Genomic DNA, 27,706 nt, shown 5'->3' with positions numbered 1-27,706 from the left:
ATGTGGCTGGATCAGCTGCCCTCACAACTACCGGCTCCGTCATGGAGCCAGTAGGGGCAGCAGGGATCAGGTACTGCCCGGCCCACAGAAGTCCCAGAACGCGTGAGTTTGCAGGGCATTCTAGGGAGACCCCTAAGGCTGGAAGACTTGTTGGAACCTTCCAGTCAGCGGTTTCCTCATGAGTCAGTGCAGCACGGAGCCGTGCCATGGTGACTCATTATCATCAAAACACTTTTGGGAGGTTGTGAAAATAGCCTAATTACTAGGGGTGTGCAATTCGGGTTTCGGTGATTCAGTTCAGGACCCGAACAGAATCACCCCCGTTCTGTTCTGTGCCCGAATCTGGGCTACCTGAATCACCCCTGATTCGGTTCGGATTCGGATTAAATCTGAATCTGAATCAATTTGGGTATGAAAAACGGGTCCCAGGGGCAAAATAGTGGGGTGGGGTGGTAGTGCCCAATGGTTGGAGGCTACCACCCAAATTTCAGGGGGATTGGGCAAAGGCCTGATTTGGGGGGAATTTTTGTAGTGTCTTTGGGCAGATCGGGGGCATAGCTTGGCATCTGGGCAAAAAGAGTGGTGTGGGGTGGTAGTGCCTAATGGGTGGAGGCTACCACCCCAATTTCAGAGTGATTGGGCAGAGGGCTGATTTTTGGGGAATTGTTGAAGTTTATGTGTCTTTAAGGTTTTTTCCCATAGAGAAGCATTGAGGTGTCAGCAAATGTATAGCTGCACGCAGGGGGCAAAGGGCTGGCCTAGAGCAGTGTGGGGTTGGTGGTAGTGCCAGGTAGGGTCAAGGAAGCTACCTGAATTTTTTCAAAGGATTTGGGCAGAGGGCTGATTTTTGGGGAATTGTTAAAGTTTATGCATCTTTAAGGTTTTTCCTCACAGGGTATGCATGGAGCTTTCAGCAGCCCCATAAGTGCACTTGGGGGGTGCTGGGGTGGCCCAGAGCGAGTGGTAGTGTAGTGCACATAGGGTGCCAACCACCCCCATGGGTTTCTAACCCATGGGGTACGGGGTTCTGTTGTTTCAGAGGTATTCTGAGTGTGGATTCTATGATAGCTAATGAGATTTTCAATGAAACACCATGAATCCACTCTAATTTGCTATCATAGAATCCACATTCAGAATCCACACTCACCCCTTTGCCCCCCGCGTGAAGCTATACATTTGCTGACACATCAATGCTTCTCTATGGGGAAAAACCTTAAAGACGCGTAAACTTCAACAATTCCCCAAAAATCAGCCCTCTGCCCAATCACTCTGAAATTGGGGTGGTAGCCTCCACCCATTAGGCACTACCACCCCACCCCACTCTTTTTGCCCAGATCCCACGCTATGCTCACGATCTGCCCCAAAGACACTAAAACTTCAAAAATTCCCCAAAAATCAGCCCTTTGCCCACTTCCCCTGAAATTTGGGTGGTAGACTCCATCCATTAGGCACTACCACCCCATCCCACTATTTTGCCCCTGGGACCCAAAATTCCCAAAATTTGAGCTGACGTCACATCAGACCTTTTTGCATTCAAATCAATGGAGGCAAAAAGGCGGGAAATTCAAAGAGACGTCAGCCCGAATCACCCGAATTTTTCGGGCCCGATTCAGGGGTGATTCGGCTCGGGCCCAAAAAATATCGGGGGACATCGGGGGTGATTCGGTTCGGACCTGAATCACCCGAAATTGGCTCGTTTCGGGCACAGATCGATCTGTGCCTGAAATTTTTTGCACATCCCTACTAATTACCTGTTCATCTTGTAACTCCCATCTTTACCAGTATTGTTGTTAGCTTATGGTGTATATTAACAACAGATGCTCCCTGAATTTTGCAACTGAAGAATCTCCTCTCCCTTTTTCTTAATTGGTAGTGGAGCATGCTCAGAGGCTCCTTAGAATCTTCTGGTGGTTCCAGCCCCAGCAAAAAGAACTGAGAGGGAGAAAAGGAGATTTTGGAAACCCAATGGGGCTATTCTCACAACCTCTGGAAAGCAGGCTAAGGGAGTCCAACCCGCTTTCCAGTATTATGTGCTGCAACAGGAGCCACATGGCTCTTGACAGCAAGCCACACTAAATGCAAGTTTGGGGTGGTATAGAAATGTAATAAAATAAACAAATACCCCCACCCTTATATGAGGTTAGCGGAGTGAGCACTTCGCTGAACCCATTTATCTGAGCATAGTCGCCACGGCGACTCATGAGGAGACTCCCAACTGGAAGGCTCCAACAAGCCTCCCGGCACTGAGGTCTCCCCAGAATGCCCCATGCACTAGTGTGGGGCATCCTGGGACTTCTGGGGGCCGAGAAGTCCCCGATCCCAACTGCCCCAATCTGCTCCGTGATGGAGCCAGTTATTGTGTGGGCGGTTGATCCAGCTGCTCAGGGCAAGCTAGCCATTCATGTGCATGGAGGCTTGACCTGCTGTTCCCCCCAACCCCATCCAGCTCTCCCCACTGCTCATGTGGAGAGCCTCTTTGTGTCTTATCAACTTGCTTCCTTATTGCAGGTAAAAGGGAGGGGGTGTTTCCTTTCAAAAAAAGAGAAGGGTAAATGATTTTATGTAGGATAGTATTAGTCAGACACTGAGAGTAAGCAGGGTTGGTTGGAAAGTTGATGTTAGTGTATCACAATATTGCTAAAAGAAATTAATAAATGTATATTGTAATTGTTATATGCAATGCATAGCATTGTATAAAAGTCTAACAAGAGGGTCCTTAGAATCTTCTGGAGGTTCCAGCCCCAGCAAGGAGAACTGAGAGGGAGAAAAGGAGATTTTGGAAACCTTTGTGTTTTATGAACTGGCTTCCTTGTTGCCATTCTCCTTCCAGTTGTGCACCAGTTTGAGACTCTGGACAAGCCATATCAGCTCATTGCATGTCTCTTTTCTTTGTTTCATCTACACACCCATAAGACTCCTTGGAGGAGTAGTATGAACTGCGCAAAAGTGCTATTGGGACAATTTTCTTAAAAGAAAGAGACTCAAGAGTTTGTGTTTGGTATGGTTTTATTTATCAACATGCTACTTTTATTTCCACATGCTACTTTGTGGAGGAGAACCTATCCTTATGGTAACATTGTATGTATGTTTATTTATACTTTTACTTACCTTCCCCACAGATGATTGGTAGCTGTTCCATGGGCGGGTGGATTTCCCACCCAGAGAAAGACAAGCGGCAGTTCTCCTGCGGGCTGTCCGCAGCTCACCTGGCAGCTTGGGTACAGGGAAGCACCACACACCCCTCCCCCACACGGCCCTAATAATGCACCACATGAATGTGTGGTGCATAACTGGGATCCCCCCTCCCCTCCTGAGTTTGGAGACTTAGGTGGGTTTGCCGCTGTATAGCCATGGGGATCGGCCACAACCCCAACAAACACTGTGATCCTGGTGGTTCACACGAGCATGCAAAAATGGGCTGACTCGCTCAGCCCAATTTTGCATGCTCGTGTGAATAGCCTCACTGCCTCAGAAAATAGAGATTTGAACCCCCAATCCCCCATTTCTTGAGTAAGAAGAGGGGTTACACGTATACCTCACTGAATATGGAGGACTACTAAAAACTAGTCACTCATCCCAATATAAAACATCAAACTCTTCAGATTAAGGTAATATGATTCAGGAATCCAAATTATAGTGCAACAAAAAGAGCTGAAAAATCAAAATCCCCCCTTTCAGTGCTCTAGGAAAATGTTAGTTTGAAAATGTCCAATCTGTCAGTAAATGGTAAGCTGTCTTTGAATGTTAACAATGAAGTTGTATTTTCCATTGAGAATGTTCTCTAAGAAATAATTGGAACTTACTTAATTGGACTGCCAAATGCTATATTAATTAACAAATATACATTATAAAATTGGCCAGACGGCAAATTGACAACTTTTTCAGATTTTAATTAATCAGGCTTTATAATATCTGTAACAAGCAGCATTTCATGGTCAAGGGCATCTAAGCAGATAAGATTACAAATGCTTTCTTAAGAGTTAATGGTCTTTCCATCTTTATATTCTCATGATCCTTCAAGTCTCAGCTTAGAGTCTCTTCAATATTCTTAAACTCATGCAACCTGGGATCAACCATTTTAAATAATCATAATGAGTTTGACCCATAAGAGGGTTGCATGAGTGGAAAGGCACTTCTGTTCATTCAAGGAAGTGTGTGTTTTCCCCTGACTCCCTCATGCCATATCTCACACTATTCCTGAGGTCCTCCTGACCCTCAAGATTGTCTTTTTGGGAACAATGGAGGCTGCAGCAAGGAGGAGGAGATGGGAAAGCACTTTCTATGAGTGGTCACCACCAGGGGTGTAGTGGAGAGGGATGTGCAAGGACGAAGTGTCGACACTACTTGGCTTATCTGGCTGTTGGGGTGGGAATGGCCATGGGGGCGGTCATGGAGAGTGCCTGCATTTCTGAACTTGAAACTACACCACTGGTCACCACTCTGTCTTTTAGACACCATTTAATCTTGAGCATGTTTCCAGTCAAAGGGACATTACATTTAAAATGTGGCTTAAAAAATTAAAAGTTTGCCCCAGTGTAATTTCTTGCGCTGTCATATCACAATCACAGTTTCCTGTTCCACATCACTGGGTGGATAATATGCAGAAGGAGCTGGGAAGGGTCCTGTTCTACTAGCCATTCATTTAGTGTGATGCCTGGTGTGGCCTCAAGGTTCCAGGCTAAGTACATTTATTACGAAGTATGTTTATCTAAGTACATTTATTATTTATTAGGGTCCTGGGACCATTTAACACTTTGCACAGAGGCAAACATAAGGTTGCCACTGAGTGTATCTCAGCAGGTCCTGCACGCAATCACAGATCACTGTGAGTGCACCTGTATAACACATGTGTTGGCTGCATTGATACTTTGTGTGTACACTTAAAACTTAGTGGGTAAATGTGCACAGGAGGATCACACTGAAGACTATTTATTTTGTATATGGTAATAACATTGTCTTGAGAGGTAGGAACTAACTGCCTTCTCTCTTTTTAAAAAAAATCTTGGATCAGAAAAAAGGAAATGCTTCTTTGAGCAATATTTATTGATGTTGACAGACTTATTCACAACCGTATGAAGATCAAGAAAAAAACGTATCTTCATCTCTGTCCTATCAGACTAAAAATGTAAATTCATGATGCAGTGCTTATTCTCTTTAAACAGGCACCAGAAACAGAAAGAATCTGGAGAGAGTAAAGTGAGACATTAAACTTGTTAAGACAAACAGAGGCATATCCATGGCTCCAAATATTATTCCTTCTTGATCAACTCAGCATGCAGTTTGATCTGAAAATGTACCTGGATGTGATAAGTGATGAAATATGCAGCTTGATCAGTAAAGTATGTAAAAATTCAGCAGTTCCAGACAGTAGGTAGCTCAGCCAGTGAATTATACAGCAAAGCTAAGAAAGGTGGTACACAGCTGAGAGCATAAATTATGAAAGTGGATCAGTCAAGTATGCATCTTCATTAAAAGAATTTGGGAGGAAAAAACCAAAATAGCAGCATTCAGCGTGCCTCTTGATTATTAAGCTATGCAATCTGATCAGCAAGCTGCAACAATGGGAATACAAAGGTAGTCATCCAAATCAATGAAGCAAGACTGGTGTGCAAAACTGCACACTGTAGGCCATTAATCTCATGCAACTTGTTTAATAAAGTGGATGGAAATGAAACAGGTCTTCATAACCAATCAGGATTCTATCATCTCATTAGGAGCAGGAAATGTAGTTTTTTGAATGCAAAAGACAAATGAAAAGCAGAAATTGACTCTTGAATTATGTTTATTTACAGATTTCCCCACTCATCCTAGAACACGGCTGCTTAGCTCTGACCCTCCTGCAGATGTTGGCCTACAACTTTCATAATCCCTGGAAGGGGATTATGGGAGTTGTAGTCCAAAAACAGCTGGGGGTGGGCTAAGTTGTGCAGCCATGTCCTAGAAGGAGGAGGAGGGGAAGGGCTATTTAACATGTGCATGAGTTAACACCTTTTAAAAAATATGCTGTGAAAGTAAAAGGGAAGCATTCAGCCAAAGTGAAATTGAAACCTAACTGAGTGTCAAGAAAAGACCTCAGAGGGATGCTTCTGAAAATCCCCTCCTTTGAATTCATCCTAAGATTTTGGCATTCTGGAGTTTCTTATTACTATGCAGTAAAATTAAAGATGGCTCTGTGCAGTGTTTTATCAATGTGCACATGCACAATGGGGATGGAAGGAGGGGGGAAACACAAAGGAACCCAAAGCTGTAGAAACAGTGAGTGCACCATTTGCTGCAGCTTTCATTTCCTTCATGTCTATTAATCCCTATTAACAAGTTCAACATACATACATTCCTGTGCATCCATGTATGCATGCAGAGAGCTCTATGCACATAAAGTTAGTCACACATTATGTTCCATGCACATGCAGCAGTACATTTTCTATCAGTACCTACATTTGTGGGGTCTGTACCCAGGTTCACTTTTAAAGTGAATGCATGTACAGTCATTCACACAAAAAACATATACATGTGTACAGACACCTGTTTGCATGTACAACATGATGCCTGAATAGAGCTTTTCCTCATTATATCACCAATATTTATGTGCTCATTGATAAAACATGGCACAATGCCATTTTTATTTTATCATATATACAGTTTCATGGTTTTTTGTACAGTGTTTTGTTGAGTGAGCACTTGTATGCATTGATAAACACTACAAAAAAGCAATCATGATAAGATTATTCATCTGGTTGTATAAAGCTATTTTTGTCTGGTGTTTTATCACTATATAGGAGCATATTTGTATATCAGTAAAACACTATGAAAAGGATATTGACAAAGTGATACACAATCTTCTTCTTATTATTATTATTAATAAGACTGATTGGTATGCAGGTTTTTTAAAAATAATGCATATATGCATATTATTGTAAATGGGGGGAGGAAGATGCAAACGAACTGAAGAAACTGAAAACTGTGGAAAACTGTACATGGCTTAATTTTGAAATTAATTTTATCTATATATATAATCCTCCTGGGTGCACCTTTAGAATGTGTATCCTGGCACCCAGTTAATTGGCTGGGCAGTGGAGGCTCTGGATTGGCTGGGTGGAGGAGGCTTGCATGCAGCAGGACTCAGAAGGCCATTGAGCTGCTGCTAAGGGAAATGGGGGAGGGTGGCTGGCTGGCGGGTGGGTGGAGGGAGCAGCTGCAGTGAGGACGAGGCGGCAGCAGTGGGCCCTGTGTGGTCGTAGGGGTCAGGAGGCAGCTAGGCCACCAGGAAGAGGAGGAGATGGTGGCAGGAGCAAACGGGCTGGCATGCTGGCCAGAAACCAGGAGCGGGGAGAAGCGGGCCAAGCAGGCATCAGAGATGCCTGGGGGAAGAGTTAGGGAGAAGGGGCTGGAGGGGGGGAAGTCAGGAAGAACTAGGGGCACAGATGCTATGCGCCCACTCAGCTAGTTAAACCATAATCCAGAAGGAGTGGGATGCAGAGAAGAGGAAAACCATGAGAAATGGGATAACAAAAAGAATGGAGGGAAATCTGTTCATTCCTTTTATCTAGTAATTGATGCATATATCTGATATGAAATGGAAATGCTGGCCAACATCCTGGCTAACACTGTGCATGTGCAGCCAAAAGCAGCCCATGTGCAGCAGATGCATTCCCACTTCTGAAGTGTGAGAGGTTGCTCATGGAGGGGGATGCGCTCTGAGGGCTGCTCCAGGGGGATAGAAACATAGATGAACATTCCCCTGCACACATGAGCACCCACACTTATTATCATTATTTTGTTATTAATTTTACATTTATATTCCGCTCTTCCTCCAAGGAGCCCAGAGCGGTGTACTACATACTTGAGTTTCTCTTTCACAACAACCCTGTGAAGTAGGCTAGGCTGAGAGAGAAGTGACAGGCACAGAGTCACGCAGCTAATATCATGGCTGAATGGGGATTTGAACTCGGGTCTCCCCGGTCCTAGTCCAGCACTCTTAACCACTACACCACGCTGGCTCTTGAGAAGTGGGAATGCATCTGGGGCATGTGTGCATTTTTTTGCTGCATGCACACTGTGTTTGTAAGAACTCGAAATCAGGCCTTTAAAAAAGACACTCTGTATAACTATTTTTCAAGACACGAGCTTGATGTAATTTACTACTGGATCTTGAAGAAGATTTGTCATAATACATTTTTAAAAATGCTCCTGTTTGAGCATCACTGCAGTTCTTCCTACTGTTAATATTGTTACTGCCCAGAGCCTTCGTATGGGGTGGTATAAAAATGCAATTAAATAAATAAATAAAAATATAAGTAATAATAAATTATCTGGGTTTGGGTATGAACTGTAGTGAGTACCCATCTAAAACTAAACTATTTGAATTCTTGCTGGTCCTTTTAAACTCCACTCAGGAATCATGGATCAGTAAAATGTTATGGCAGAAAACAGTTAAATAGTTATGGCAGTTTCCTGCTCTTTAATAACTGTGCTGGGCCAAAATGGCAAAAGAAGAGGTGATCAAACTATGAAACGAAATGCCATGGTTGCTTAGGAACATGTATATGATTTGGTCTGCTGCTCAGTGTCCTCTGCCATGGAATGATTAATGCATTTTAAGGTTTTGCTTAGTGAAGATATATAGTGGGAATAAATAAAACGGTTATCACTTTTGTCTTTTGGAAAAAGATGACCAAGGGCAAACAGCTAGAAATCTGACATGATGTGATGAATGTTAGTAGCCAAAAATAAGGCAAATGGTTTTTTTAAAATGCTTAATTCTGATTCTTGGTATAGACAATGCTTTGTACATCATATTCATGAACATACCTTGCATCACGAGATTAGTTTATATTGGGTTGTGATTGCTTTCATTTGTTTTTCATAAGCAGTGCTAATGTTTCTGTTTGTTGGTCTGTGTATGTTTTGGTTTTCTCATGGATGGTATTTATATTGGCTCTTCCAGCTGGAAACACACACTCTGCATGCAAGAAAGAGGCATAGGATTGTGCCCATTGCCTCCATCCCCTGACTTTCATGCGTGTATTGTAATTTAGTGGCACAGAGCTTTGTGTGGACAGTCAGCATGTAAACAACATGTCGACAAAGGAACTTTCAGTAAATGGAGAAGAGGCCATTTGGGTTTCTTCTTAGTGGGAACCTTTAAAATAAGGGAGCATTAAAAATTTTATTTTCCTCAAGGTCTTTTTCAAGGGGAATGGTGGAGGGGGGGAATGCCCAGGGCTTCCACACACAGGTGGGGTCCTACCCAAAGATTGGATCAGTATTTGAAATGATCATATTGATAATTTTCATGCAAGGCAGTAGAACTAATCAGTTAAAATATAACTCCAGGTTCAAGAGTTATTTCAGTTTTTTTGATTATAACATTCATAGGATGAAGTGGTTGGCATACTATGCAACATTACACACATGGTTGAATGTAACATTGGTGCAATTGTAAAAATTGCAAGAATGGTGTTGCATGACATTTTATACATTGTGCAGTATGTCAGCCAGAGAGAAAAAAGTGAGGGGGGCCTCAAATGAGCATTCTTCCCTCGGGCCTCTCAGAATCCTAAAAAGGTCAGCCCCTACTGGGACCTAAAATGGTACCTCAATCTCCTACCTCAGAATTCCACCATCTCATTTACACCCCCGTCTCCTGCATATAAATCAGGTGTAGTATATGGATATTTTCATTGCATGGATAACCTAAGTTTTGTTCATACTGCCTTGGCAGTGTTCCCCTTCTATCTGGAGCTTTGACCCTGAGCATGTGTGTGTGTGTGTGTGTGTGTGTGTGTGTGTATGTGTATATATATATATATATATATATATATATATATATATATATATATATATACACACACCCAGATTGTCCACATGACAAATATATTAACTGACATCAGGACTAACACTGCACTATTGTGAATGCATTATTGTGTCCACTTTTAAAAGGATGTTGCACTAGCTAGTTTTGCTGTGTTGGGAGCTTGCATTCCAGACTTGCAGAACCTGTGGCACCACCTGAGGTGAAACATCTAAGAAAGACCCTATATGTTGCAGAGGGTGCTGCAAAGCTATCTGCTGTTTTTGTTGCACAAGAAGAACATTTGTGCAAATGGACCAAGAGCACAAGAGATGGAGCACCTTGGAACATATGCTCAGCTACATGACCTTCTTGTATGTTTGCATCTTTGTTCATTGCACTAGTGCAGTATTAATCTGGATGTCAGCTTCATAAGAACATAAGAACAGCCCTTCTGGATCAGGCTCAAGGCCCATCTAGTCCAGCATCCTGTTTCACACAGTGGCCCACCAGATGCCTCTGGGGAGCCCACAGGCAAGAGGTATGTGCATGCCCTCTCTCCTGCTGTTGCTCCCCTGTAAATGTACAAGCACATTTAATTTTTCTAGCCTCTTTTTTTTTTTAGCATGGCAATACAAACTATAATTTCACTGTATTAAGTGGAAATAAGCTTCTAAATTAGCTGAGGTTGGCAAAATCACATACTCAGATATTAAAAGGAGTTAACATACATTCCGAGGAAGAAAATACATTGATGAGAAAACTAGTCCAGTCCTTTTCATTTTCTATTGAGTACCTAATGTAATCAAACAATGTATTGTACAGTTTCAACAGAGTACCATTTAATATGGTTTGGGCTCATTAATTACATATTGTTCCTTTCCCCTCTCTACACAATTTCTTATGGATCATTATCGGAAGCAAAAGCTTAATGAGAAATGCTAGCCTCAAGAAATTCGCACTCAGTCCTGCAGAGCAGTAATTTATCTTGAGATCTAACTACATAGAACCTGATCCTATTAGCCAGTCTTGAATGTATTGCTGAGTTTCTGTTACCTTTTTTGTAATGAGATGAGAATAGAAGAGAATTTAAGAACAGGAAAACAGTTAAGGCTTTGATTTGTGTTCAAGTCAGAAAACACAACCCAGATTGTCAAGATAATAAACTTCCTTGCCTCCACCAAGCCACCACAAACTACGATTATTCCTGATCACTTTCGTTGTATCCTGATTAAATATGCATCTGGAGAGTGCACAAACATATCATTTAATAGCACAAATAACTGAATAATTAAAGCTAAACTGTATGAATTTCTAAGAGCATTATCTTTCTAATGATTTTTAGATGAACACATGCAGACCAAGAGACAGTCAAGTGAACACCACTTTGCTCGCCACTGTCCAATCAGCACAGCACCAACAAGCCAGGTTACAGATATGAACATTCCATTGGAACCAATGATCTCATATGTGTCTTCTGATTAAGTATCTTGCTTTTTTAAAAAAATCCTGTATCAAGGGGAGGTGTGTTTCATTCCCAATGGGATTTTTACATAATTACATTATCTCGTCGCCAAACATGACCAGCACTTCAATGACATCACCAAGGCAATAAGATACTCCTCCAGTTCTGGATCCACTATTTTCCCTAGGGATATTCTCCCATGACACGGGGCATATACCATCATCTTGCATTATGATGTGATACTTGGCACAAAAAACATCACACCACAAAGCACAGATATTATTTATACCTGGCACCTAAGGACAGCAGACATGTCAATGTGCATTATTGTCCAGCTACACGTCCCCGTCCCCTTTACCAGGCCTGGCTAGGCTTACCGGGTCCGGACTCAGAGTAGGGACAGGGATGGTTTGAGCATCACCCTGTGCCTCCTCTGTCCCAGGCTGCTTGCTCCTTGTGTCTTCCCCTCTCCAGGGGGCCCTGACACTCACCATCAGCCAGCCTCTCATCCCCAGCCAGCTCCTTATATCCCTCCTCACAGGTTATGCATTGCCCACCCCCAATTACGGGGCCAACACCCCTCTTTATTCGCTGTAATTGACTACCATTTACTACTGCTTCCAATGCCTCTCCCCCTTCTCCCTCCTCCTGCTCAGTAGGGATGTGCACGGTACTGGTTCGGAGGCCCTTTATGGTTCCGCCGGTTCGACAGCAGCAGGGGTGCCGCTTTAAGAACGTGAGAAGGTGCACTTACCCCTCCCACCATCCCCCCCCCCACTGGCATCCTTTTTTTAAAGAAAGCTAATTGAGGCACAGGCACATCAGGGATTTCCAGCCACATTCCGACCAGGGAGGTACGCTGCTGCCCCAATTAACTTTCCAAAAAAAGAGAATGCCAGCGGGGGAAAGCGACAGGAAGAATAAGTGCACCCTCCCCCACTCTTAAAGCTGCACCCCCATCAAGCCTCCCTGCCACGGTTCCGTGCACATCCCTACTGCTCAGACCCCCTCTCTTTGGGAGGCATGCTGCTGATGTTATCCTCATGTTCCTCCCCTTTGGTCCTTTCAGGGCCAGGGGCGTAGCAAGGTTGGAGTGGGCCCAGAGACAAGATTTTAAAATGCCCCCCACCACTGAAGCTCAGCTCATGAAGTAAAGAAATCTTAAATGAGGCTGAATAGTGGTAACAAAACACACACACACACACACACACACACACATATATATATAAACTTATGTGCCACAATAGAACATCATCCTCAATTATTTTTTAAAAGGTTTTGTAAATTGTGGACGATGCAAGTCATTTAATGGTACTAGAGAAAGACATGCTGTTCTGGTAGCTCCAGGTCTTAACACTCACATCAATTTCGGAGGTTGAATACAACTGAAGGAAGCCCGGGTGGGTGCACTGCTGGGGGAGTCAGTCATGTGACTTTCCTCTGGGGGGACCCCAAGGTAGTAGGCCCCCACCCCATACAACTGTCTCCCCTTGCCCTATTATAGTTACTCCCCTGTTCAGGACTCTGCCCTTCCTCCACTGGAGCTAAGTCCCCGCCCGTTGGCAGTCTTTCCTCCGCTTTTCTCCAGCTGCTGCCACCCGTTCCTGCCTCCTCGGACCCCCTCACCATTCCATCCTTGGAGATAAGAACAGCTAGCCTCTCTGGACAATTATAAAATAAAAACAACACACCTATATTGGAAAATAAATAGATTTGGCATGGTAAATTACCATCCAAATCTAGCAAGTGGATTACAGCTAGTTAATCATGAACTCTCCTAAAGCTGCCTTCCTTTCTCAGAGACTTTGCAAACACTATTAATTAATTTTCCAAGGAAAGCCAGGGAGACTAGACATTTACATCAAAAAGCATCTATCTTTGCAGCACCTGAATATAAAGCTATGATGTTTTTATAATATAACACTATGTCATTTTCTGATTGTTAAAATAAAATAAATATGTATCTGTGGTCCTTATGGTTTGCATACAGTACACATTAGGTCTTGAATTCCAAATGGATTTTAAAAACTTACATCTTGAGAATTGCATTCCCAGGTGCTTTGATTATTATCTTCTTTTCTTGAGGAAATCTGAAGAGTCTCTTTGTCTACAGGAGCTCTTTGCTGGAAGATAAGAAAGATAAAAGACTGTGAAAAACTGGCAGAAGGAGTATGTATCAATCAGATGAGTATAAATGCCTGAGTCTTTAAATAATGGTTGTAAATAATTGTCACCTTGAAATCAGAGGCCTATTTATTTAAAAAGCAACACAACTATTTATTATTATTAGATAGTAAAACAAAAACAAAAACAAAAACCCCTGCAGGTTTAAGACGACCATTACAGCTATCTCATTTTGGCTGAAGCACCACAAAGTGGGAATTTGGAACCTAAAGCTGATGACTTTGGATGTGCCACATGATGAGTAGTGGTGTTGTACAATGTCACTAACTGTGTTCGCTTACAATTTGCCCTCCATGCACTGACACTTTTTCTTGGTCTTTGAGGCCCAGCTCAGGATGCAGAGGATGGAATGCCTGGCACTAGCAAAGATGCCCCATGATGTCCATATGCATCGAAGCCATGTTCAAATTTTGCAAAGCATTTCAAACGTTACTGTAGGGGAATCCCTGGAATAGAGCTGATCGCCATAGGTAAACATGGCAAGCTTCATGTTGGGGCTTCCCCCCCACAGGTCCTACAGGGAGGACCCTATTGGGTGGGTGGGGGGAGAATACACCCACCTGGAAGCATTCACGCTGACCCTGTCAGGAACTGGAAGATGTTGCCTCGCTATCAATAGACAGCATAGCTTCGCAGGATTGGGAGCAACTCTTGTGAGATCTCAAAGTGAGATCTTGTGAGACTTGCCTCAGCTGTCAGGAGCTATATAAGGGAGGAATGGCCAGTGATGAGGGGTCTGTCCAGGAGGAGGAGGAGGAGGAGGAGGAGGAGGAGGAGGAGGAGGAGGGGGGGAGGGGGAGGAGGAGGGGGGGAGGGGGGGGGAGGGGCTTGATGTGGAAGGAGCCTTGGGTTTCTGACTGAACCTTGAGGGTATCAACAATAGGGCAGGGTTAGTGAATGGAACAAGGCCTGCCTATAAGCCTTAAAGCTCCCCTGGTTGAAAGCTCTGAGGCCACCTCAATCTCCTTTGGCAGCAAAAGGTGGATGGCTGTACCAAGATCATGATAGTTGCCCATTAGATGTATCTGGGATGGATAACTGGCACTGTAAAAATCATTAAAGGTATTGTTGCATCAATAATTTATTTAGTTATTTATTTTATATACCACCTGACTCTGGGGGCTCTAGAAGGTTTACAAAAATAAGCACAACAAAAACAGAATAAACCAACTATTAAGCAATTAAAATTTAAAACATTCAAAGATTACCAAAATTTAAAACATTTTACACAGCAATTCAAAATTAAAACACCCAGAGATTATTAAAACCCTGGCTAAAAAAGTGTGTATTAAGGGCTCTTTTAAAGACTGGTAAAGATGTTAATCCATGAATATCTATAGGGAGCACATACTACAACCCAGGAATGACTACAGAGAAGGCCCACTCCTGAGTCACCGCCAGATGAGCTTGAAGTATATAGAGATGGACCTCTTTTGATGATCTTAATGTGCAGAGGGGATCATGCAGAAGAAGGCACTCTCCCAGGTAACCTGTTCCTAAGCCATTTAGGGCTTTAAACATAATTAACAACACTTTGTATTTTGCCTGGAAACCTATTGGCAGCCAATGCAATTGCTTTAAAACCCACATAATATGATCTCTCTGAGAAACCCCAGAGACCAATCTAGCCGCTTCATTTTGAACCTTCTGGGAGAGCAGAAGGTTCCAAGTTCCCTCCCTGGCTTCTTCAAGATAGGGCTGAGAGAGATTCCTGTCTGCAACCTTGGAGAAGTTGCTGCCTGTCTGTGAAGACAATACTGAGCAGGATAGACCAATGGTCTGACTCAGTATATGGCAGCCTCCTATGTTCCTAACCAACTGAAGTTTCTGAACTACATACAAAGGCAGCCCCATGTAGAGCGCATTGCAGTGGTCAAGCCTAGAGGTTACCAAAGAGTGCACCACAGTTATGACATCATTATCTTCAAGGAACAGACATAACTGTTGTATCAACCGAAGTTGATAGAAAACAATCCTGTCCATGGCCTCAACCTGAGAAACCAGGGTGAGGCCTGGGTCCAGAAGCACTCCCAAGTTATGTAACTGTTCCATTGGTGGGAGTGCAACCCCATCCAGAACAGGAAGATCTACCACAACCCTTGAAGTATGAACCCTTACCATGAGTACTTCCGTCTTGCCTGGAGTCAGCTTCAACTTATTATCCCTCATCTAGCCCATTAATGCCTGTAGGCAGGCATTTAGTGGGGCTATTCCATTTCCTGATGATGATGATGATGATGATGTTATGAGCAAATTGATAACACCATGCTCCAAATTTTCTGATGATCTCACCCAGCGGTTTCATGCAGATGCTAAAAAGCATTGGAGATAGGACGGAGCCCTGAGGGATACCATAAATAGCTCTTGTTTCAGAGAGCAACTGTCTCCAAGCCATACCATCTGGAATCTACTGGAGAGATAGGAAGAGAACCACTACAAAGCAGTGCCACCAATTCCCAAATCCCCCAAGCGATCCAGAAGGATCCCATGGTCAGTCATATCAAAAGCTGCAGAAAGGTCCAAAAGAACCAACAGAGTCACATTCCCTCTGTCCATTCCTTGGCAGAGATCATCCATCAGGCTGACCAAGACTGTCTCCACCCCATAACTTGCTCTAAAGCCAGTTTGAAATTGATCCAGATAATCAGTATCATCCAAAACTGCCTGGAGTTGATCACCACCACCCTCTCAATTATCTTGCCTACCCAAGGGAGGTTGGAGACTGGCCTATAGTTATCCATCAGTGAAGGCTCTAGGGCAGGCTTCTTAAGCAAAGGTCTCACAATTGCCTCCTTCAAACATGGAAGCATCCTGCCCTCCCTCAGTGATGCATTTATGATGTCTAGGCCATCTCTAACAACCTCCCTCCTAGATGTTATAAGCCACGTTGGGCAATAATCCAAAGGAAGTGGAAGGCCAAACACCTCCAAGGCGTTTGTCCACATTCTCAGGATTCACATATTGAAACTGATCCATTCTAATTGAACCAGAGGAGATACTGGACACCTCTGCAGTTGAACCTGCCATAACTGTGGTGTCCAAGTCAGCTCGGGAGAATCACAGCGGGATAATGAAAAATCCAGATCTATGTTCAGAGAAGAGGGAACCTGAGTCGATTCCCCCACACACTTATACTCTCGTCTTCTCCCTTGCCGTGTCAGCTCCATCATCATCATCATCATTATTATTATTTTATTACATTTATATCCCACTCTTCCTCCAAGGAGCCCAGAGCGGTGTACTACATACCTGAGTTTCTCCTCACAACAACCCTGTGAAGTAGGTTAGGCTGAGAGAGAAGTGACTGGCCCAGAGTCACCTAGCTAGTATCATGGCTGAATGGGGATTTGAACTCAGGTCTCCCCCGTCCTAGTCCAGCACTCTAACCACTACACCATACCATGGAGCTTATTGTGAAACAGAACGTAGAAGGCTTTTAGGGGCGATAGTGTCTACTGCCCTGGTAAGCTCCCTATTCCAGTTCTCCACCAGGGCACCAACAGAATCACACTAGCAGAACCAACCCTAAAACCCTCCAAGACCTCTTGGAACCCTATAGGATCCAATGGCCTTCTTGGGCAGACCATCCTAATAGATCCTGCACCTCTGAAGAGGTGGTTTGTGGCCATGAAACCAACCTTAACCAGATGGTGGACTGTCCATTGCAATGGAGACAACCTAGAAGTCTCCACCCAAGAAACACCACCTTGATCTGAGCAAAAGACCAAATTGAGGGTGTTACCAGCAGTGTGTGTTGGCACTGTGACCAGTTGGGATAGGCCCATAGTGGTCATAGCCGCTATGAACTCCCGAGCTGCACCAGACAAACTAGCCCCAATGTGAACACTGAAGTCACCCAGTACCAAAATCCTTTAAAATGTACCAGCCCACATTCTCCACAGACTTAGGAGAGCAGTGCAAGAGCTTCTAGACACTAACTATGCTGAAGACTTCATGTGCAGCTCTGCTGATAGCAAAGTGACATTTGCTTCTCTCCTCTCCCTGCAGAAGCCCCATTCACTGTCAGCCAGAAATATGTCCCCTGAGAGTTGCACAGACCTCCTAATGTTGTGGAGAATGTGGTCCATTATTTGAAAAGCTACTTGTGAGGTGCTTTCTTCAGCATTGCACAGGCTGCTGACTGTCAAACAACATTAAGAATTACAATAGTAAAATATGCAATTACTAATAATAAATATCTAATTACAATTTACAACCTAATTACAAAGAATACAGCATTCGCTAGCTGAATAAAAACCTAGTTAGCAGTCTATTTATCCAGTATAAATACCACAGTGCACTCAGGGGTGAAACATTTTGGAAAGAGCTCCTAGCTTCTTTTCCAATTTGTCTTAGCATTTCCAAAGACTGCTGGAGTTTTTCATATTTCAGGATTGTGCGTGCGATATTTTCAGGGATCTGCATCCAGAATTACTTTCACAAATTATAGAGATTTACAGGTGAGACCTTTTCATGCTTGACCAAAAATCAAGTTTCAAATTTCAGGCACTTAAGAATTAAGCAAAGCCGTTTGCAGCCCATTTAACTTATGCATGGGCTTGCTGATGAAACTAAAATCCATTTGTGTTTGCACAGCTTTCAGGGGGGCGGGGGAACTCAGGTTACTTGAAACAGAAAAGCAAGCCAAACTCATTATTTCTCTGAGTTGCTTTCCAAATTCTGTGCTGGAATAAATGATACATTCCTGTTCCAGTCTATGCTTCCTAATTTTTCTCTGCTTCTGTCCATATATTTCCCCTTTCATTATAAACTACTTACCATTTCTCTTCTTTGTATTATTATAATCTTCCTGGTCTTTCATTATCTCTTCACTGCCTAATACAGCTGTGCTGCTCTCTAATCACGATGCTTCTACTTACTGACCTTTTTTGACTTTGGTATGCCATTTCACAGTGTCTTCACTGAAGCTAATTTTCAAACACTCCTATTGCTTCTCACATGCAGTGCCTTTTGGATCTGATTGTAACACCTTTGCATTCATTAAAAAAAAAAACCTTAGCAATTGGTACACATCTATGGAGTGAAAAAAGTTCCTGCTTCCATTGTTACAGAAATTCAGAATTAAACAAGTGGATCCAACAATTTGTTCTCTGAGGGACCTTAAATTAAATCTCTGGCTGTATCTGCACACAACACAGAACCTTGGGTACAAAGGACCCATGGTTCCGCTCCCCACCCCTGCTCTTCTGTCCAAATTCAGATGTAACCGAGAGCATTCTCTCCTCAGTCAGCGAGACTGCAGTTAGGAGGGCAAACTGGTTGTGTGGGATTCCTTCTTGGATGAAGAACAACCCATGCAGCTAATCACAGCTGGAGAGAGGGAGGAGCTTCCTTCCTCAACTCCAGTTTCAACTCCTGCAGTTCCTCATTTGGACCTAATGCAGGCTGCATTAAACCTCAGATTGGGGAGGCAAAACTCACTACAACCCGAAGTTTTTAAATTGGAGTTAGGAGTGTGGAACCTCAGTTTGCACTCCTCACAAAACCGGGTTAGGAGGGGCTATCCTGCATTCAGACATTCAAGTCTGGCAACCTCTGGCCCCTTCAGCTCCGGTTTTGCATTACGTGTGAATGTGGCCTCTCTGTTGTTGACTTTGTCATGGTTCATGCATTTGCCTTGGTTAGTGTCGCATCCACTATCCACTTCCCCTCCACTATGTAGACAAACTTATCAGGCATTCTGTGTGGATTCTCCATTTTATTTATTTATTTATTCATTTCATTTCATTTCATTTATATCCCGTTCTTCCTCCGAGGATCCCAGAGCGGTGTTCATAGTTATCTTTATCCTCTCAACAACCCCTGTGAGATAGGTTAGGTTGAGAGATACATGACTGGCCCAGAGTCACCCAGTGAGTTTCATGGCTAAATGGGGATTCAAACTCAGGTCTTCCCGGTCCTCCAACACTCTAACCACTATGCTATGCTGGCTCTCCAAAAGCTCTGCTGCTGCTGTGCGTCCAGTTTACATTATATTCCCACCCTCTTTTTTTAAAATAAAGTTTACTTTATAAAACTTTATAAAAGTTTTTTTATAAAGTGTCTGTTTCACACTAGATGTTCACACTAGATGGCTCACAGTGGAGGAAATGAGCTTGCTCCTCACCATGTGAAGACGTTGCTGCCCCAGTAATGTAAGAACTGAAGGCCCAATCACATGTAATGTTCAACACTCATACAAGGACAGTACAGTATACACAGATACAAATATGTACACAGGTACAGTCATTCACCTGTTATGATGAACACAGGTACAGCGGTGCACTTCCTATCTGTACCATGCATTTGAACGGCTTGTATCCAGATTCACTTTTAACATGAATGCAGGTTCAGTCATTCGCACAAACACATGCACGACTATACAGATATCTGTACACTGATACAGCATAATGTCTTAATCGGTCTTGAAGCTCTATTGTTTAAGAATGTTGTGAAGATTAAATAAAAAGACACTATTTTATTCTAGACATTTTGGTAAGGGATATAAAATATATTAAGCATCTTAAACTCATGCCCTTCTGCACACCAATTCTGTATTTTAACTCTGAAATAATCCAATCAACATGATAAGACATGGACTATGTAGTTTTAATAAGGGATGTTTGTGTGCCTGTTTATCCCCAATGAGAAAAAACTTGAAATTTGTATCATAAAGATGGAACAAACACGAGGCCTTAGGATATGATTTACGATGAATTTTAAAAAATTCTCAAATGTATGTCACAAGAGATTTGAACTCTTTCTGTTGGGCTTAATCAATGAAGAAATCCCGAAAGAAAACAGACATTTCTAAATTTATTGTATTAGTAAGAGATGGCCATTTAGGAAGTTTTTTAGAAGACTGGAAGCCCTCTTTGCGGTATAGGAAAAAAACCAATTCAAATTTGGATTTATCAATGGGGCTTGAAATGTAAAAATAACAGTTGGGGGATTTGTTTGAGTAATGAAACTAAAGGATTATGTTGGTAAAATATGATGAAAATATTTATATAAGAGCAAATATAGATGTTACAATATAACCATGTTGAAAGATGAACTAGAAGTCACATTGGTATATAGAAAAGCAATAAAAATATAAATGCAAAAAAGGATGGAACAAACACAATGAAAACTGACAGTTTTTCTTTTAAAAAAATCAAACTATGCTGTTATATCAATGGGGGAAATCTGCTGAACTGAAGACACGGGCTATTAAGCCAATTACCATGGCAGATTTGAAATATATGACTTCACCCTGAGGTGTTAGTAGACATTTAGGTTTTATCTTAAATTTAGACACAAATGCTACTAAAATTGGCAAAGATTTTTCTTCTTTGCCTTGGAGGTATGGCAACTCAAATTTTAAACATCATGACACTTCTATCAAAATGCCCACTTTAATATTAGGTTTCATCCTGTGGCTTCAATCTGGCAAGTAGAAGCCTGGTGAAGGCAGCCCAAACTCCCTGTGAGGCAGCAATAATGACAGATGAGCAGCCAGACAGATGGCATATAATAGGCCAGGACTAACCCTAATCTTGGCAAGGTGTTAGGTGCTGTTGGATATGGTTTTTTTCAAGCTAGTTTTCCTCAGTGCATATCTGGGAGTTTTGTTGCTTGATAGTTGGAACAAAGATAGTTGACTGGTCACAGTTTTCACAGAAGGTAAGGGCAGCATGATAGGACCAAATGGCAACAGCAATCCGCTGCTGTATGGTGAAAAACTGAAGCCTTTCTTGCATCCTCTGAAGCATCAGTGGGGGGATCAAAAATACATTGCCCATAGCTATGATTAAAGCTGTTGGGATACTGGTTTATAACAATAACAACACTCAACATATTGGTCTGTGAATGTACTTAGAGAGAAGGGCTTACTTCCTTGGTAGTTTTTCCAGAATTGCTCTTCCAAGGACATTTCATTTTCATTTTCTCTTAAAATATGAACTAAGATTGTTGCTTGTAAACTATTTGGGAAGAAGAGTCTGCTCTACTCATATTATTGCCTCGATGAAACTCCAGACAGGGACCAGCATTCCACGCAACAGAACATGAGTGTCAGGGACCCACTGGGGCTGCTGTGCAATACACAAGGCAGCCTTGACAGTGCAGCACAGCAGGACAGCTGCTGTACTACTTTGAACAGCTTCCAGGCAGCTGCACAGCACTACTTCCATTGTTGCCTTTGTTTTTACTTTGAATTTATAATAATCCCCTGTTTGAAAATCTTTGAGCATAGAGTGGAGTACACTGGGGAGTTAATGTAGGAGTTAATGAGGAGTTAACTGGGGAGTTAATTTAGCAATCCTCCCATTGCATGTCCCCAGCATCAGGTCTTGAGAAGTATACTGACTTTGCAATGGAACATGAGGAACATGTGGAAGTTCCATTCAGCCAGCTTGGCCAATAGCTCCATGAGTTTCTCTAACTGGCCCATTTACGCAGTTATTGTTTAACTGACAAACAACTCCCTGTAAACTTATGTTGAGCTACACATTACTGTCCAGTTCATGCTCAACAAGATAAACATGATACAGTACTGTAAAATTGTAGGGGTACTATTTGAACACATGGATGCACCCTCCCTGACACTGAATGGAGCTAATAAGGGGGCCAGGAGTACAGTTATCTATCTATCTATCTATCTATCTATCTATCTATCTATCTATCTATCTATCTATCAGATTTGTACACTGCCCCAAACTTTCATTTCTGGGCCGTTTACAGCGACATAAAACAAGTCAAAACACAGTAAATAAAAACCTTACAGTAATTTTACATTACAGTAAAAAAATAATAATAATCAAGGTTTTAATTTGTAGGTGATTTTTAAATTGTTAAATTGTTTTAAGTTTTTGTATATATTTTAACTTGTTTTATACTATTGTTAAACTCCCAGAGATGAAAGTTTGGGGAGGTGTACAAATCTAATTAATAAATAATAAAATAAATAAATTTAAATCCATAGTCGGTTCCCATGCATTTTGAACTCCATCTCAAAACACCCTAATTTTCTTCCTATTTTGTGGGAGGGAATGTGTCACTATGTGCTAAGGAAACATGGTGATGATACCTGTGTTCATGTTCTTCATTGACAAGCAAGGAAATACAGTGAAAAACTGGGCATGGAGCAGGAATAACTGAGCAATCCTCCTTCCCTCCTCCATTCAGGCTGAAGGGCAAGAAAAAACCCTTTCATTGCCATCTGTCTGAATGGAGATGGGAGAAAAGTTCATGGAGGATACTATAGCACCTGCTGTATTTCTGACTGACCTTTTATTAGAGAAGGTAGCACTTTATTTATTTATTTATTTTTATTTATTTTTGCCTTTTTATACTGCCTTTCGTTAAAATATAGCCCCAAGGCGGTTTACAAAAGTTAAAAACATACAATAAAAACACAATAAAAACAACATGCTTAGAGTATAAAAACAAATAAAGTCTTTAAGAAAACACTGCAGAGATGTATCACACAGAACTTTCTGTTTAGAGAGGCTTTAAAAATATTTTAATGATAAAATGATGGACTTTATTTTATCTTTGTTTGTTTAAAATATTTTCATTAAAATAATAAATAACTGAGTTTGTTTTAATTTATTTTGTTCTATGCTGTTTTGTCTTATTGTTTTACACTTTATATTACTTTTAGTGTTGTGAGCCAGTATTGGCTCGAGCAGTTTTGTACTGGAGAGGTGGGGCATAAATATTTTAAATAATAAATAGTAATAAAATTCAGCAAGGCCATCTCTAGCAGGGAAGCTGCCTCAGTAGAAATTATCCCTTTCTAGCCCAATGTCTAGGATAAGTGACCAAGGGAAAGTGTGAGTGAATGAAGCCTGATTTATAAAGTCAGCATAATCTGACTTTAAAAATATATGTATAATTAATTCTCTAAGCCAGAATGCATGGGGATGCATAGGGATGCATGGGGATGAGTAGGGATGCGTGGTGGAACTCTCACGAGATCCCGTGAGAGTTACAGCATGCTGCCTCATGCACCGGTAATGGGTGCCAGGACAGAGGAGGACAGGCCAGGATGGAGGAGGACGGGCGGCGGGTGAATTCTCTAAGGCGTCCGGGACAGAGGAGGATGGGCCAGGACAGAGGAGGACGTACAGTGGGAAGACGTGCGATGGGTGAGGATGTGTGGTGGGTGAGGATGAATGAGGAGGATGTGTGATGGGCGGCCGCGATGGAGCAGGATGTGTGGCGGGAGGAGGGCACGCAGTGGGCAAAGCCCCGCCATCCTCAGGAGCAGGATGGCAGGAGGTCAGGCTGGCAGGCAGGTGTGGGGGGGAGATTGGGGCAGAGGGTGGGTGGGCTGGCAGGCAGAAGGTAGAGGGGAGACTGGAGCAGATGGTGGAGGGGAGGACATGAAAGACTGGGGCAGAAGGTGCGGAGGGCGGGGAAGCTGGGGCAGAAGGTGGGGGAGGGCAGGGGAGACTGGGGAAGAAGGTGGGAGGAGGGCAGTGGAGACTGGGGCAGAATGTGGGGGAGGGCATGAGAGACTGGGGCAGAAGGTGAGGAGGGCATGAGAGACTGGGGCAGAAGGTGGGGAGGGCATGGGAGACTGGGGCAGAAAATGGAGGGATGGCAGGGACAACTGGGGCAGGGTGTGGGGAGGGCAGGGGAGACTGGGGCAGAAGGTGTGGGGAGGGCAGGGGAGGCTGGGGCAGAAGGTGGGGGGAGAGCAGGGGAAACTGGGGCAGAAAGTTGAGAACTAACTGGACCTGAAGGGTGGGGGAAAAACTAACTGGGGCAGAAGGTTGGGGGGGGGGAGTGTACTGATGCACAGATGCTCTGTGTGGGATGAGCTAGTATATATATAATTCTCTAAGGCATACCCATGGCTAATCCTCTGTGTGGCAGCTCTTGCGAGAGTTCACAGGCAGAAGCACTGTGGTGATTGGGCAGTGGGGATTCCATATGCAGATAGGGAGGAGGAGCCTGTGATGGTTAAGGTCAGTTGGAATGTGTTACTGGTTGGAAGATGATTGTAGAGGAGAGGAAGATAGATAGATAGATAGATAGATAGATAGATAGATAGATAGATAGAGGGCAGGGGTCTGTGAAGAGAGGGGTCGTGAGGGAGGAAAGAGCCCCTTCAGGAGAAGGAGGCTGCTGTTGTGTGAATTAGATGAGGAAACAAGATGAACAAGATCTGTTAACTCAGAAAAGGAGTGGGGAGGCAGGGAGGAAGGAGGGGAAGAAGGACAGAGGGGGAGAGTGAGTGGAGGAGAGAGAAAAGAGAAAAAGAAGGGCGGGGAAGAGAGAAAGAAGGAAGGGCGAGGGATGGGCCTGAGCCTGTCAGTGGCCTGAGGGGAATGAGCAGTCATGGTGGCGCCTATTGGCAGCAAAGACGGGCCCAGTCAACCACTGCTGCTGTTTGGGGCTAATGAGGCCATTGGTGGAGGGAGGCAGGCAGGCAAGGGACAGGCCCTGGCCTGTCAGTGGCCTGAGTGGAATGAGGAAGGGCCCGGTCAACCACTGCTGCTACAGCCAATAGGGGCTGCAGCTTGGCCAATAGGCACCAGCAACGCTGCAGCTGTGACCAAGAGAGGTGAGTGGGATGGCGTAAAGGGATGGAAGAGTGACCAAGGGGGTGAGCAGGATGGTAGCAACTGGTTGGAGGAGGAGGAGGAGTGCAGCTCTGGTGAGGGTGGAGAAATCTCTGAGGTGAGGCGGCTGTGGCAGGGGGTGAGGGGAGCAATTGAGTATTAGTGAGCAGATGTTCTGCGTGGGTTAAGGCAGTATACATGATTCTATAAAGACTTTATTGCTTACATGATGCGAAGTTTTAGGAGCACATTTTAACCTGCAATTTCCATGCTTTTTAGAGCATGAGTGACAATTTCATCTTAAACCAAATGGCTTTTTATATTTTAATGAATATAGGTTCTATATATAGATAATATGTACTTAGTTATGTTCAGGCATTTGTCATAATATTGGATTAATAGTGCAGCACAGACACTTTCATGTTCCTAGCTACTTTAATGAAAATGTAGTGTTTGCGTTGGGGTTGGTTTTTTTTCTCCCCCCCGGCAAATTCTGAAAAGAATCCTAGATTATCACAGTCAATCTAGCCCAACCCTTTACCCAAGCCAGTGCCAATCACCAGTCCCTCCACAAAGCATCTTATTCATTCAGAACACAGAAATCCTACTAGCTGGGAAAGAATGATCAATTAGCTTGCCTTCAGTTGTTTGATTTTTTTTTTTAATCTGCTGCACTGATTGCCCAGAGTGGTGATTATTTACTTGCAGGTACCAATTAGCTCTGTAAGAATTCTTTCTCTGTGCTCAGAAAGTGCTACCGAACCATGTTTTGTGGAGATCACAATCCCTAAGATTCTGTTCTTCATTGTTGTTCACTAGTTGCTGCTTTCTGTTTTCATGTTTTTAAAATAAGGCAAACTAATACCTATAGTTGTGATACATTTTATATTGACTAAAACTTAAGAATAATTTTAATCATATTTATCCACAGTATTACATTCACATTATTTCATATTAAAATTATCAACATTATGCCAAATACTGAAACATTTGTCTGCCCATAGATACTTTATCCATGGCAAGAAACACAAATAACAACAAGAAATGAGCTATGAATTATTATTCTATTCTGCCACTGCATTGCCCCTTATCCTGCTTCTCAACTTAGAAAGATCAGTGGAGATGTAAAGGAGCAGGCACCAAGGTGATCAAAAACCTGAATATTTCAGATGAGTGAGAGAAGTAGAGCTTGTCATGGATAGGATATTGATTCATTGTTAATGGATGTTACACAACTAAGTGCCATTTTTGTCTTCAAGCTTCTTTTCTATTGAATGTCCTAAATGTATTGTTGCAGGATTGGTGTCAGATTCTGATGAATAGGCCTATCTCTGTGGATTTGTCCTAAGATGGACAGTTCCTGTTCAGAACCTCGGATTTGCCACAAGGGAACATTTCTTGATGAGCCACTTTCAATGGGAGATTTCTTTTGAAGGAGAACAGTTATTAAAGGGGTGCCTCCAAAGCTGAGCAAAGGGGCTGATAACATGCTGAGTATAAAGAGATTCCAATTTTTTAGCTTCTGGTGATAAGACAGAGAGCCTTTTCTCACGAGCAGTGAGAAGGGTTCCAGAGTGGGCTGTGGGGAAGGCGGGTTAGACTTACCTTCCCCACAGACAACTGTTCCTCCTGTGCTGGGTGCACTCCCCACCCTCCCAGATGATTCCCTGTGCACCTAGGCAGCGGGGAGCGCCCCCGGAAATACCATAATGCACTGCACAAGTGTGTAATGCATCATGGAGATCCCCCTACCCTCCTTGGGCTCCCCACAGTCTGGCAGCCGCAGCTGCAAGCAGCTGTGGCTGCCAGATGATTAAAAAATGGGGTGAAAGGAACGCTCATTCCCTTAACCTCATTTTAAAGGATGGCTAGTTAGGCGGGTTTGCTGCTGCAGTGCCACCGGCATCAGTCCAATCTCAGCGGTTAACACGTGCGTGCAAAACCAGGCTGGGCTCCTTTAGCCCGATTTTGCACACATGTGTGAATAGCCTCAGAGATTAAACGAGAAGTTGATACACAAAGCTAAGAGATTGTAACATTCAAAGAGAATTTTAAGATACCACACAAGGAGAAACATTGGAAAATGATGCCAGAATTTTGATTCTCTATGAGACTCCCAGCAGATCTGTATCTTATGGCCAGTGTGTGGGAACAGACCAAATTTCCCCTCACTCCAGTGACCACAGTTCAGTTATCAGAGCTCGAAATTCTCTTTCAGAATGTTTAGAAGAAAACTTATAATAACTCTTGATTATCTGACCAACAGCTGATCTTCCCCTTGCTTCTTTGAACCAAAGATGCCTGATAAAACCATATGCATCTAGAGGGGAAATTATTTATAGTTCCTTGCATTTATGATGTTACACATCCCCACTTCCCCAAGCAGGCATGGTAGAAAACCAGCAAAGATTTTGGCTTCCTTTAAAGATATCTGAGTTTATAGTGTCCTTGTAAAATTGGGGCTTATTTACAAAACTCCAAGTTGAACATTGGATGGAGGAAAACACCAAACATTCCAGAGAGAACCTCAGAATTTCATAAGACCCTTCTTTCTCTTTGGGCAGATCCCAGAAATTCATGTTCGAATTTTAGTTCCTCAGTGGAGGAAATCGGAAATCTTTTTTCAGATGTAACTTTGGATCAATTTTGGTTCCAACACTAGGGCTTGTTCTCTCTCTCTCTCTCTCTCTCTCTCTCTCTCTCTCTCTCTCT

The 27,706-nt window shown here is 43.0% G+C and overlaps 1 protein-coding gene across 2 annotated transcripts in view; it reads right to left on the bottom strand.

Annotated features, from left to right (window-relative positions):
• Positions 1–27,706, bottom strand: part of LUZP2 (leucine zipper protein 2) — a 593,960-nt gene that overhangs the window by 25,170 nt on the left and 541,084 nt on the right. For both annotated transcript variants that reach the window (XM_053252886.1, XM_053252876.1), the window contains one exon: positions 13,289–13,378. In XM_053252886.1, the coding sequence (XP_053108861.1) occupies positions 13,289–13,378 (90 nt within the window). The remainder of the gene's footprint in view (positions 1–13,288; positions 13,379–27,706) is intronic.

This window comes from Hemicordylus capensis, chromosome 1 (genome assembly GCF_027244095.1).
Source record: "Hemicordylus capensis ecotype Gifberg chromosome 1, rHemCap1.1.pri, whole genome shotgun sequence".
NCBI lineage: Eukaryota > Metazoa > Chordata > Lepidosauria > Squamata > Cordylidae > Hemicordylus > Hemicordylus capensis.
Note: the sequence above shows the minus strand (reverse complement) of the source record. Positions and strands in the feature narration are given on the sequence as shown.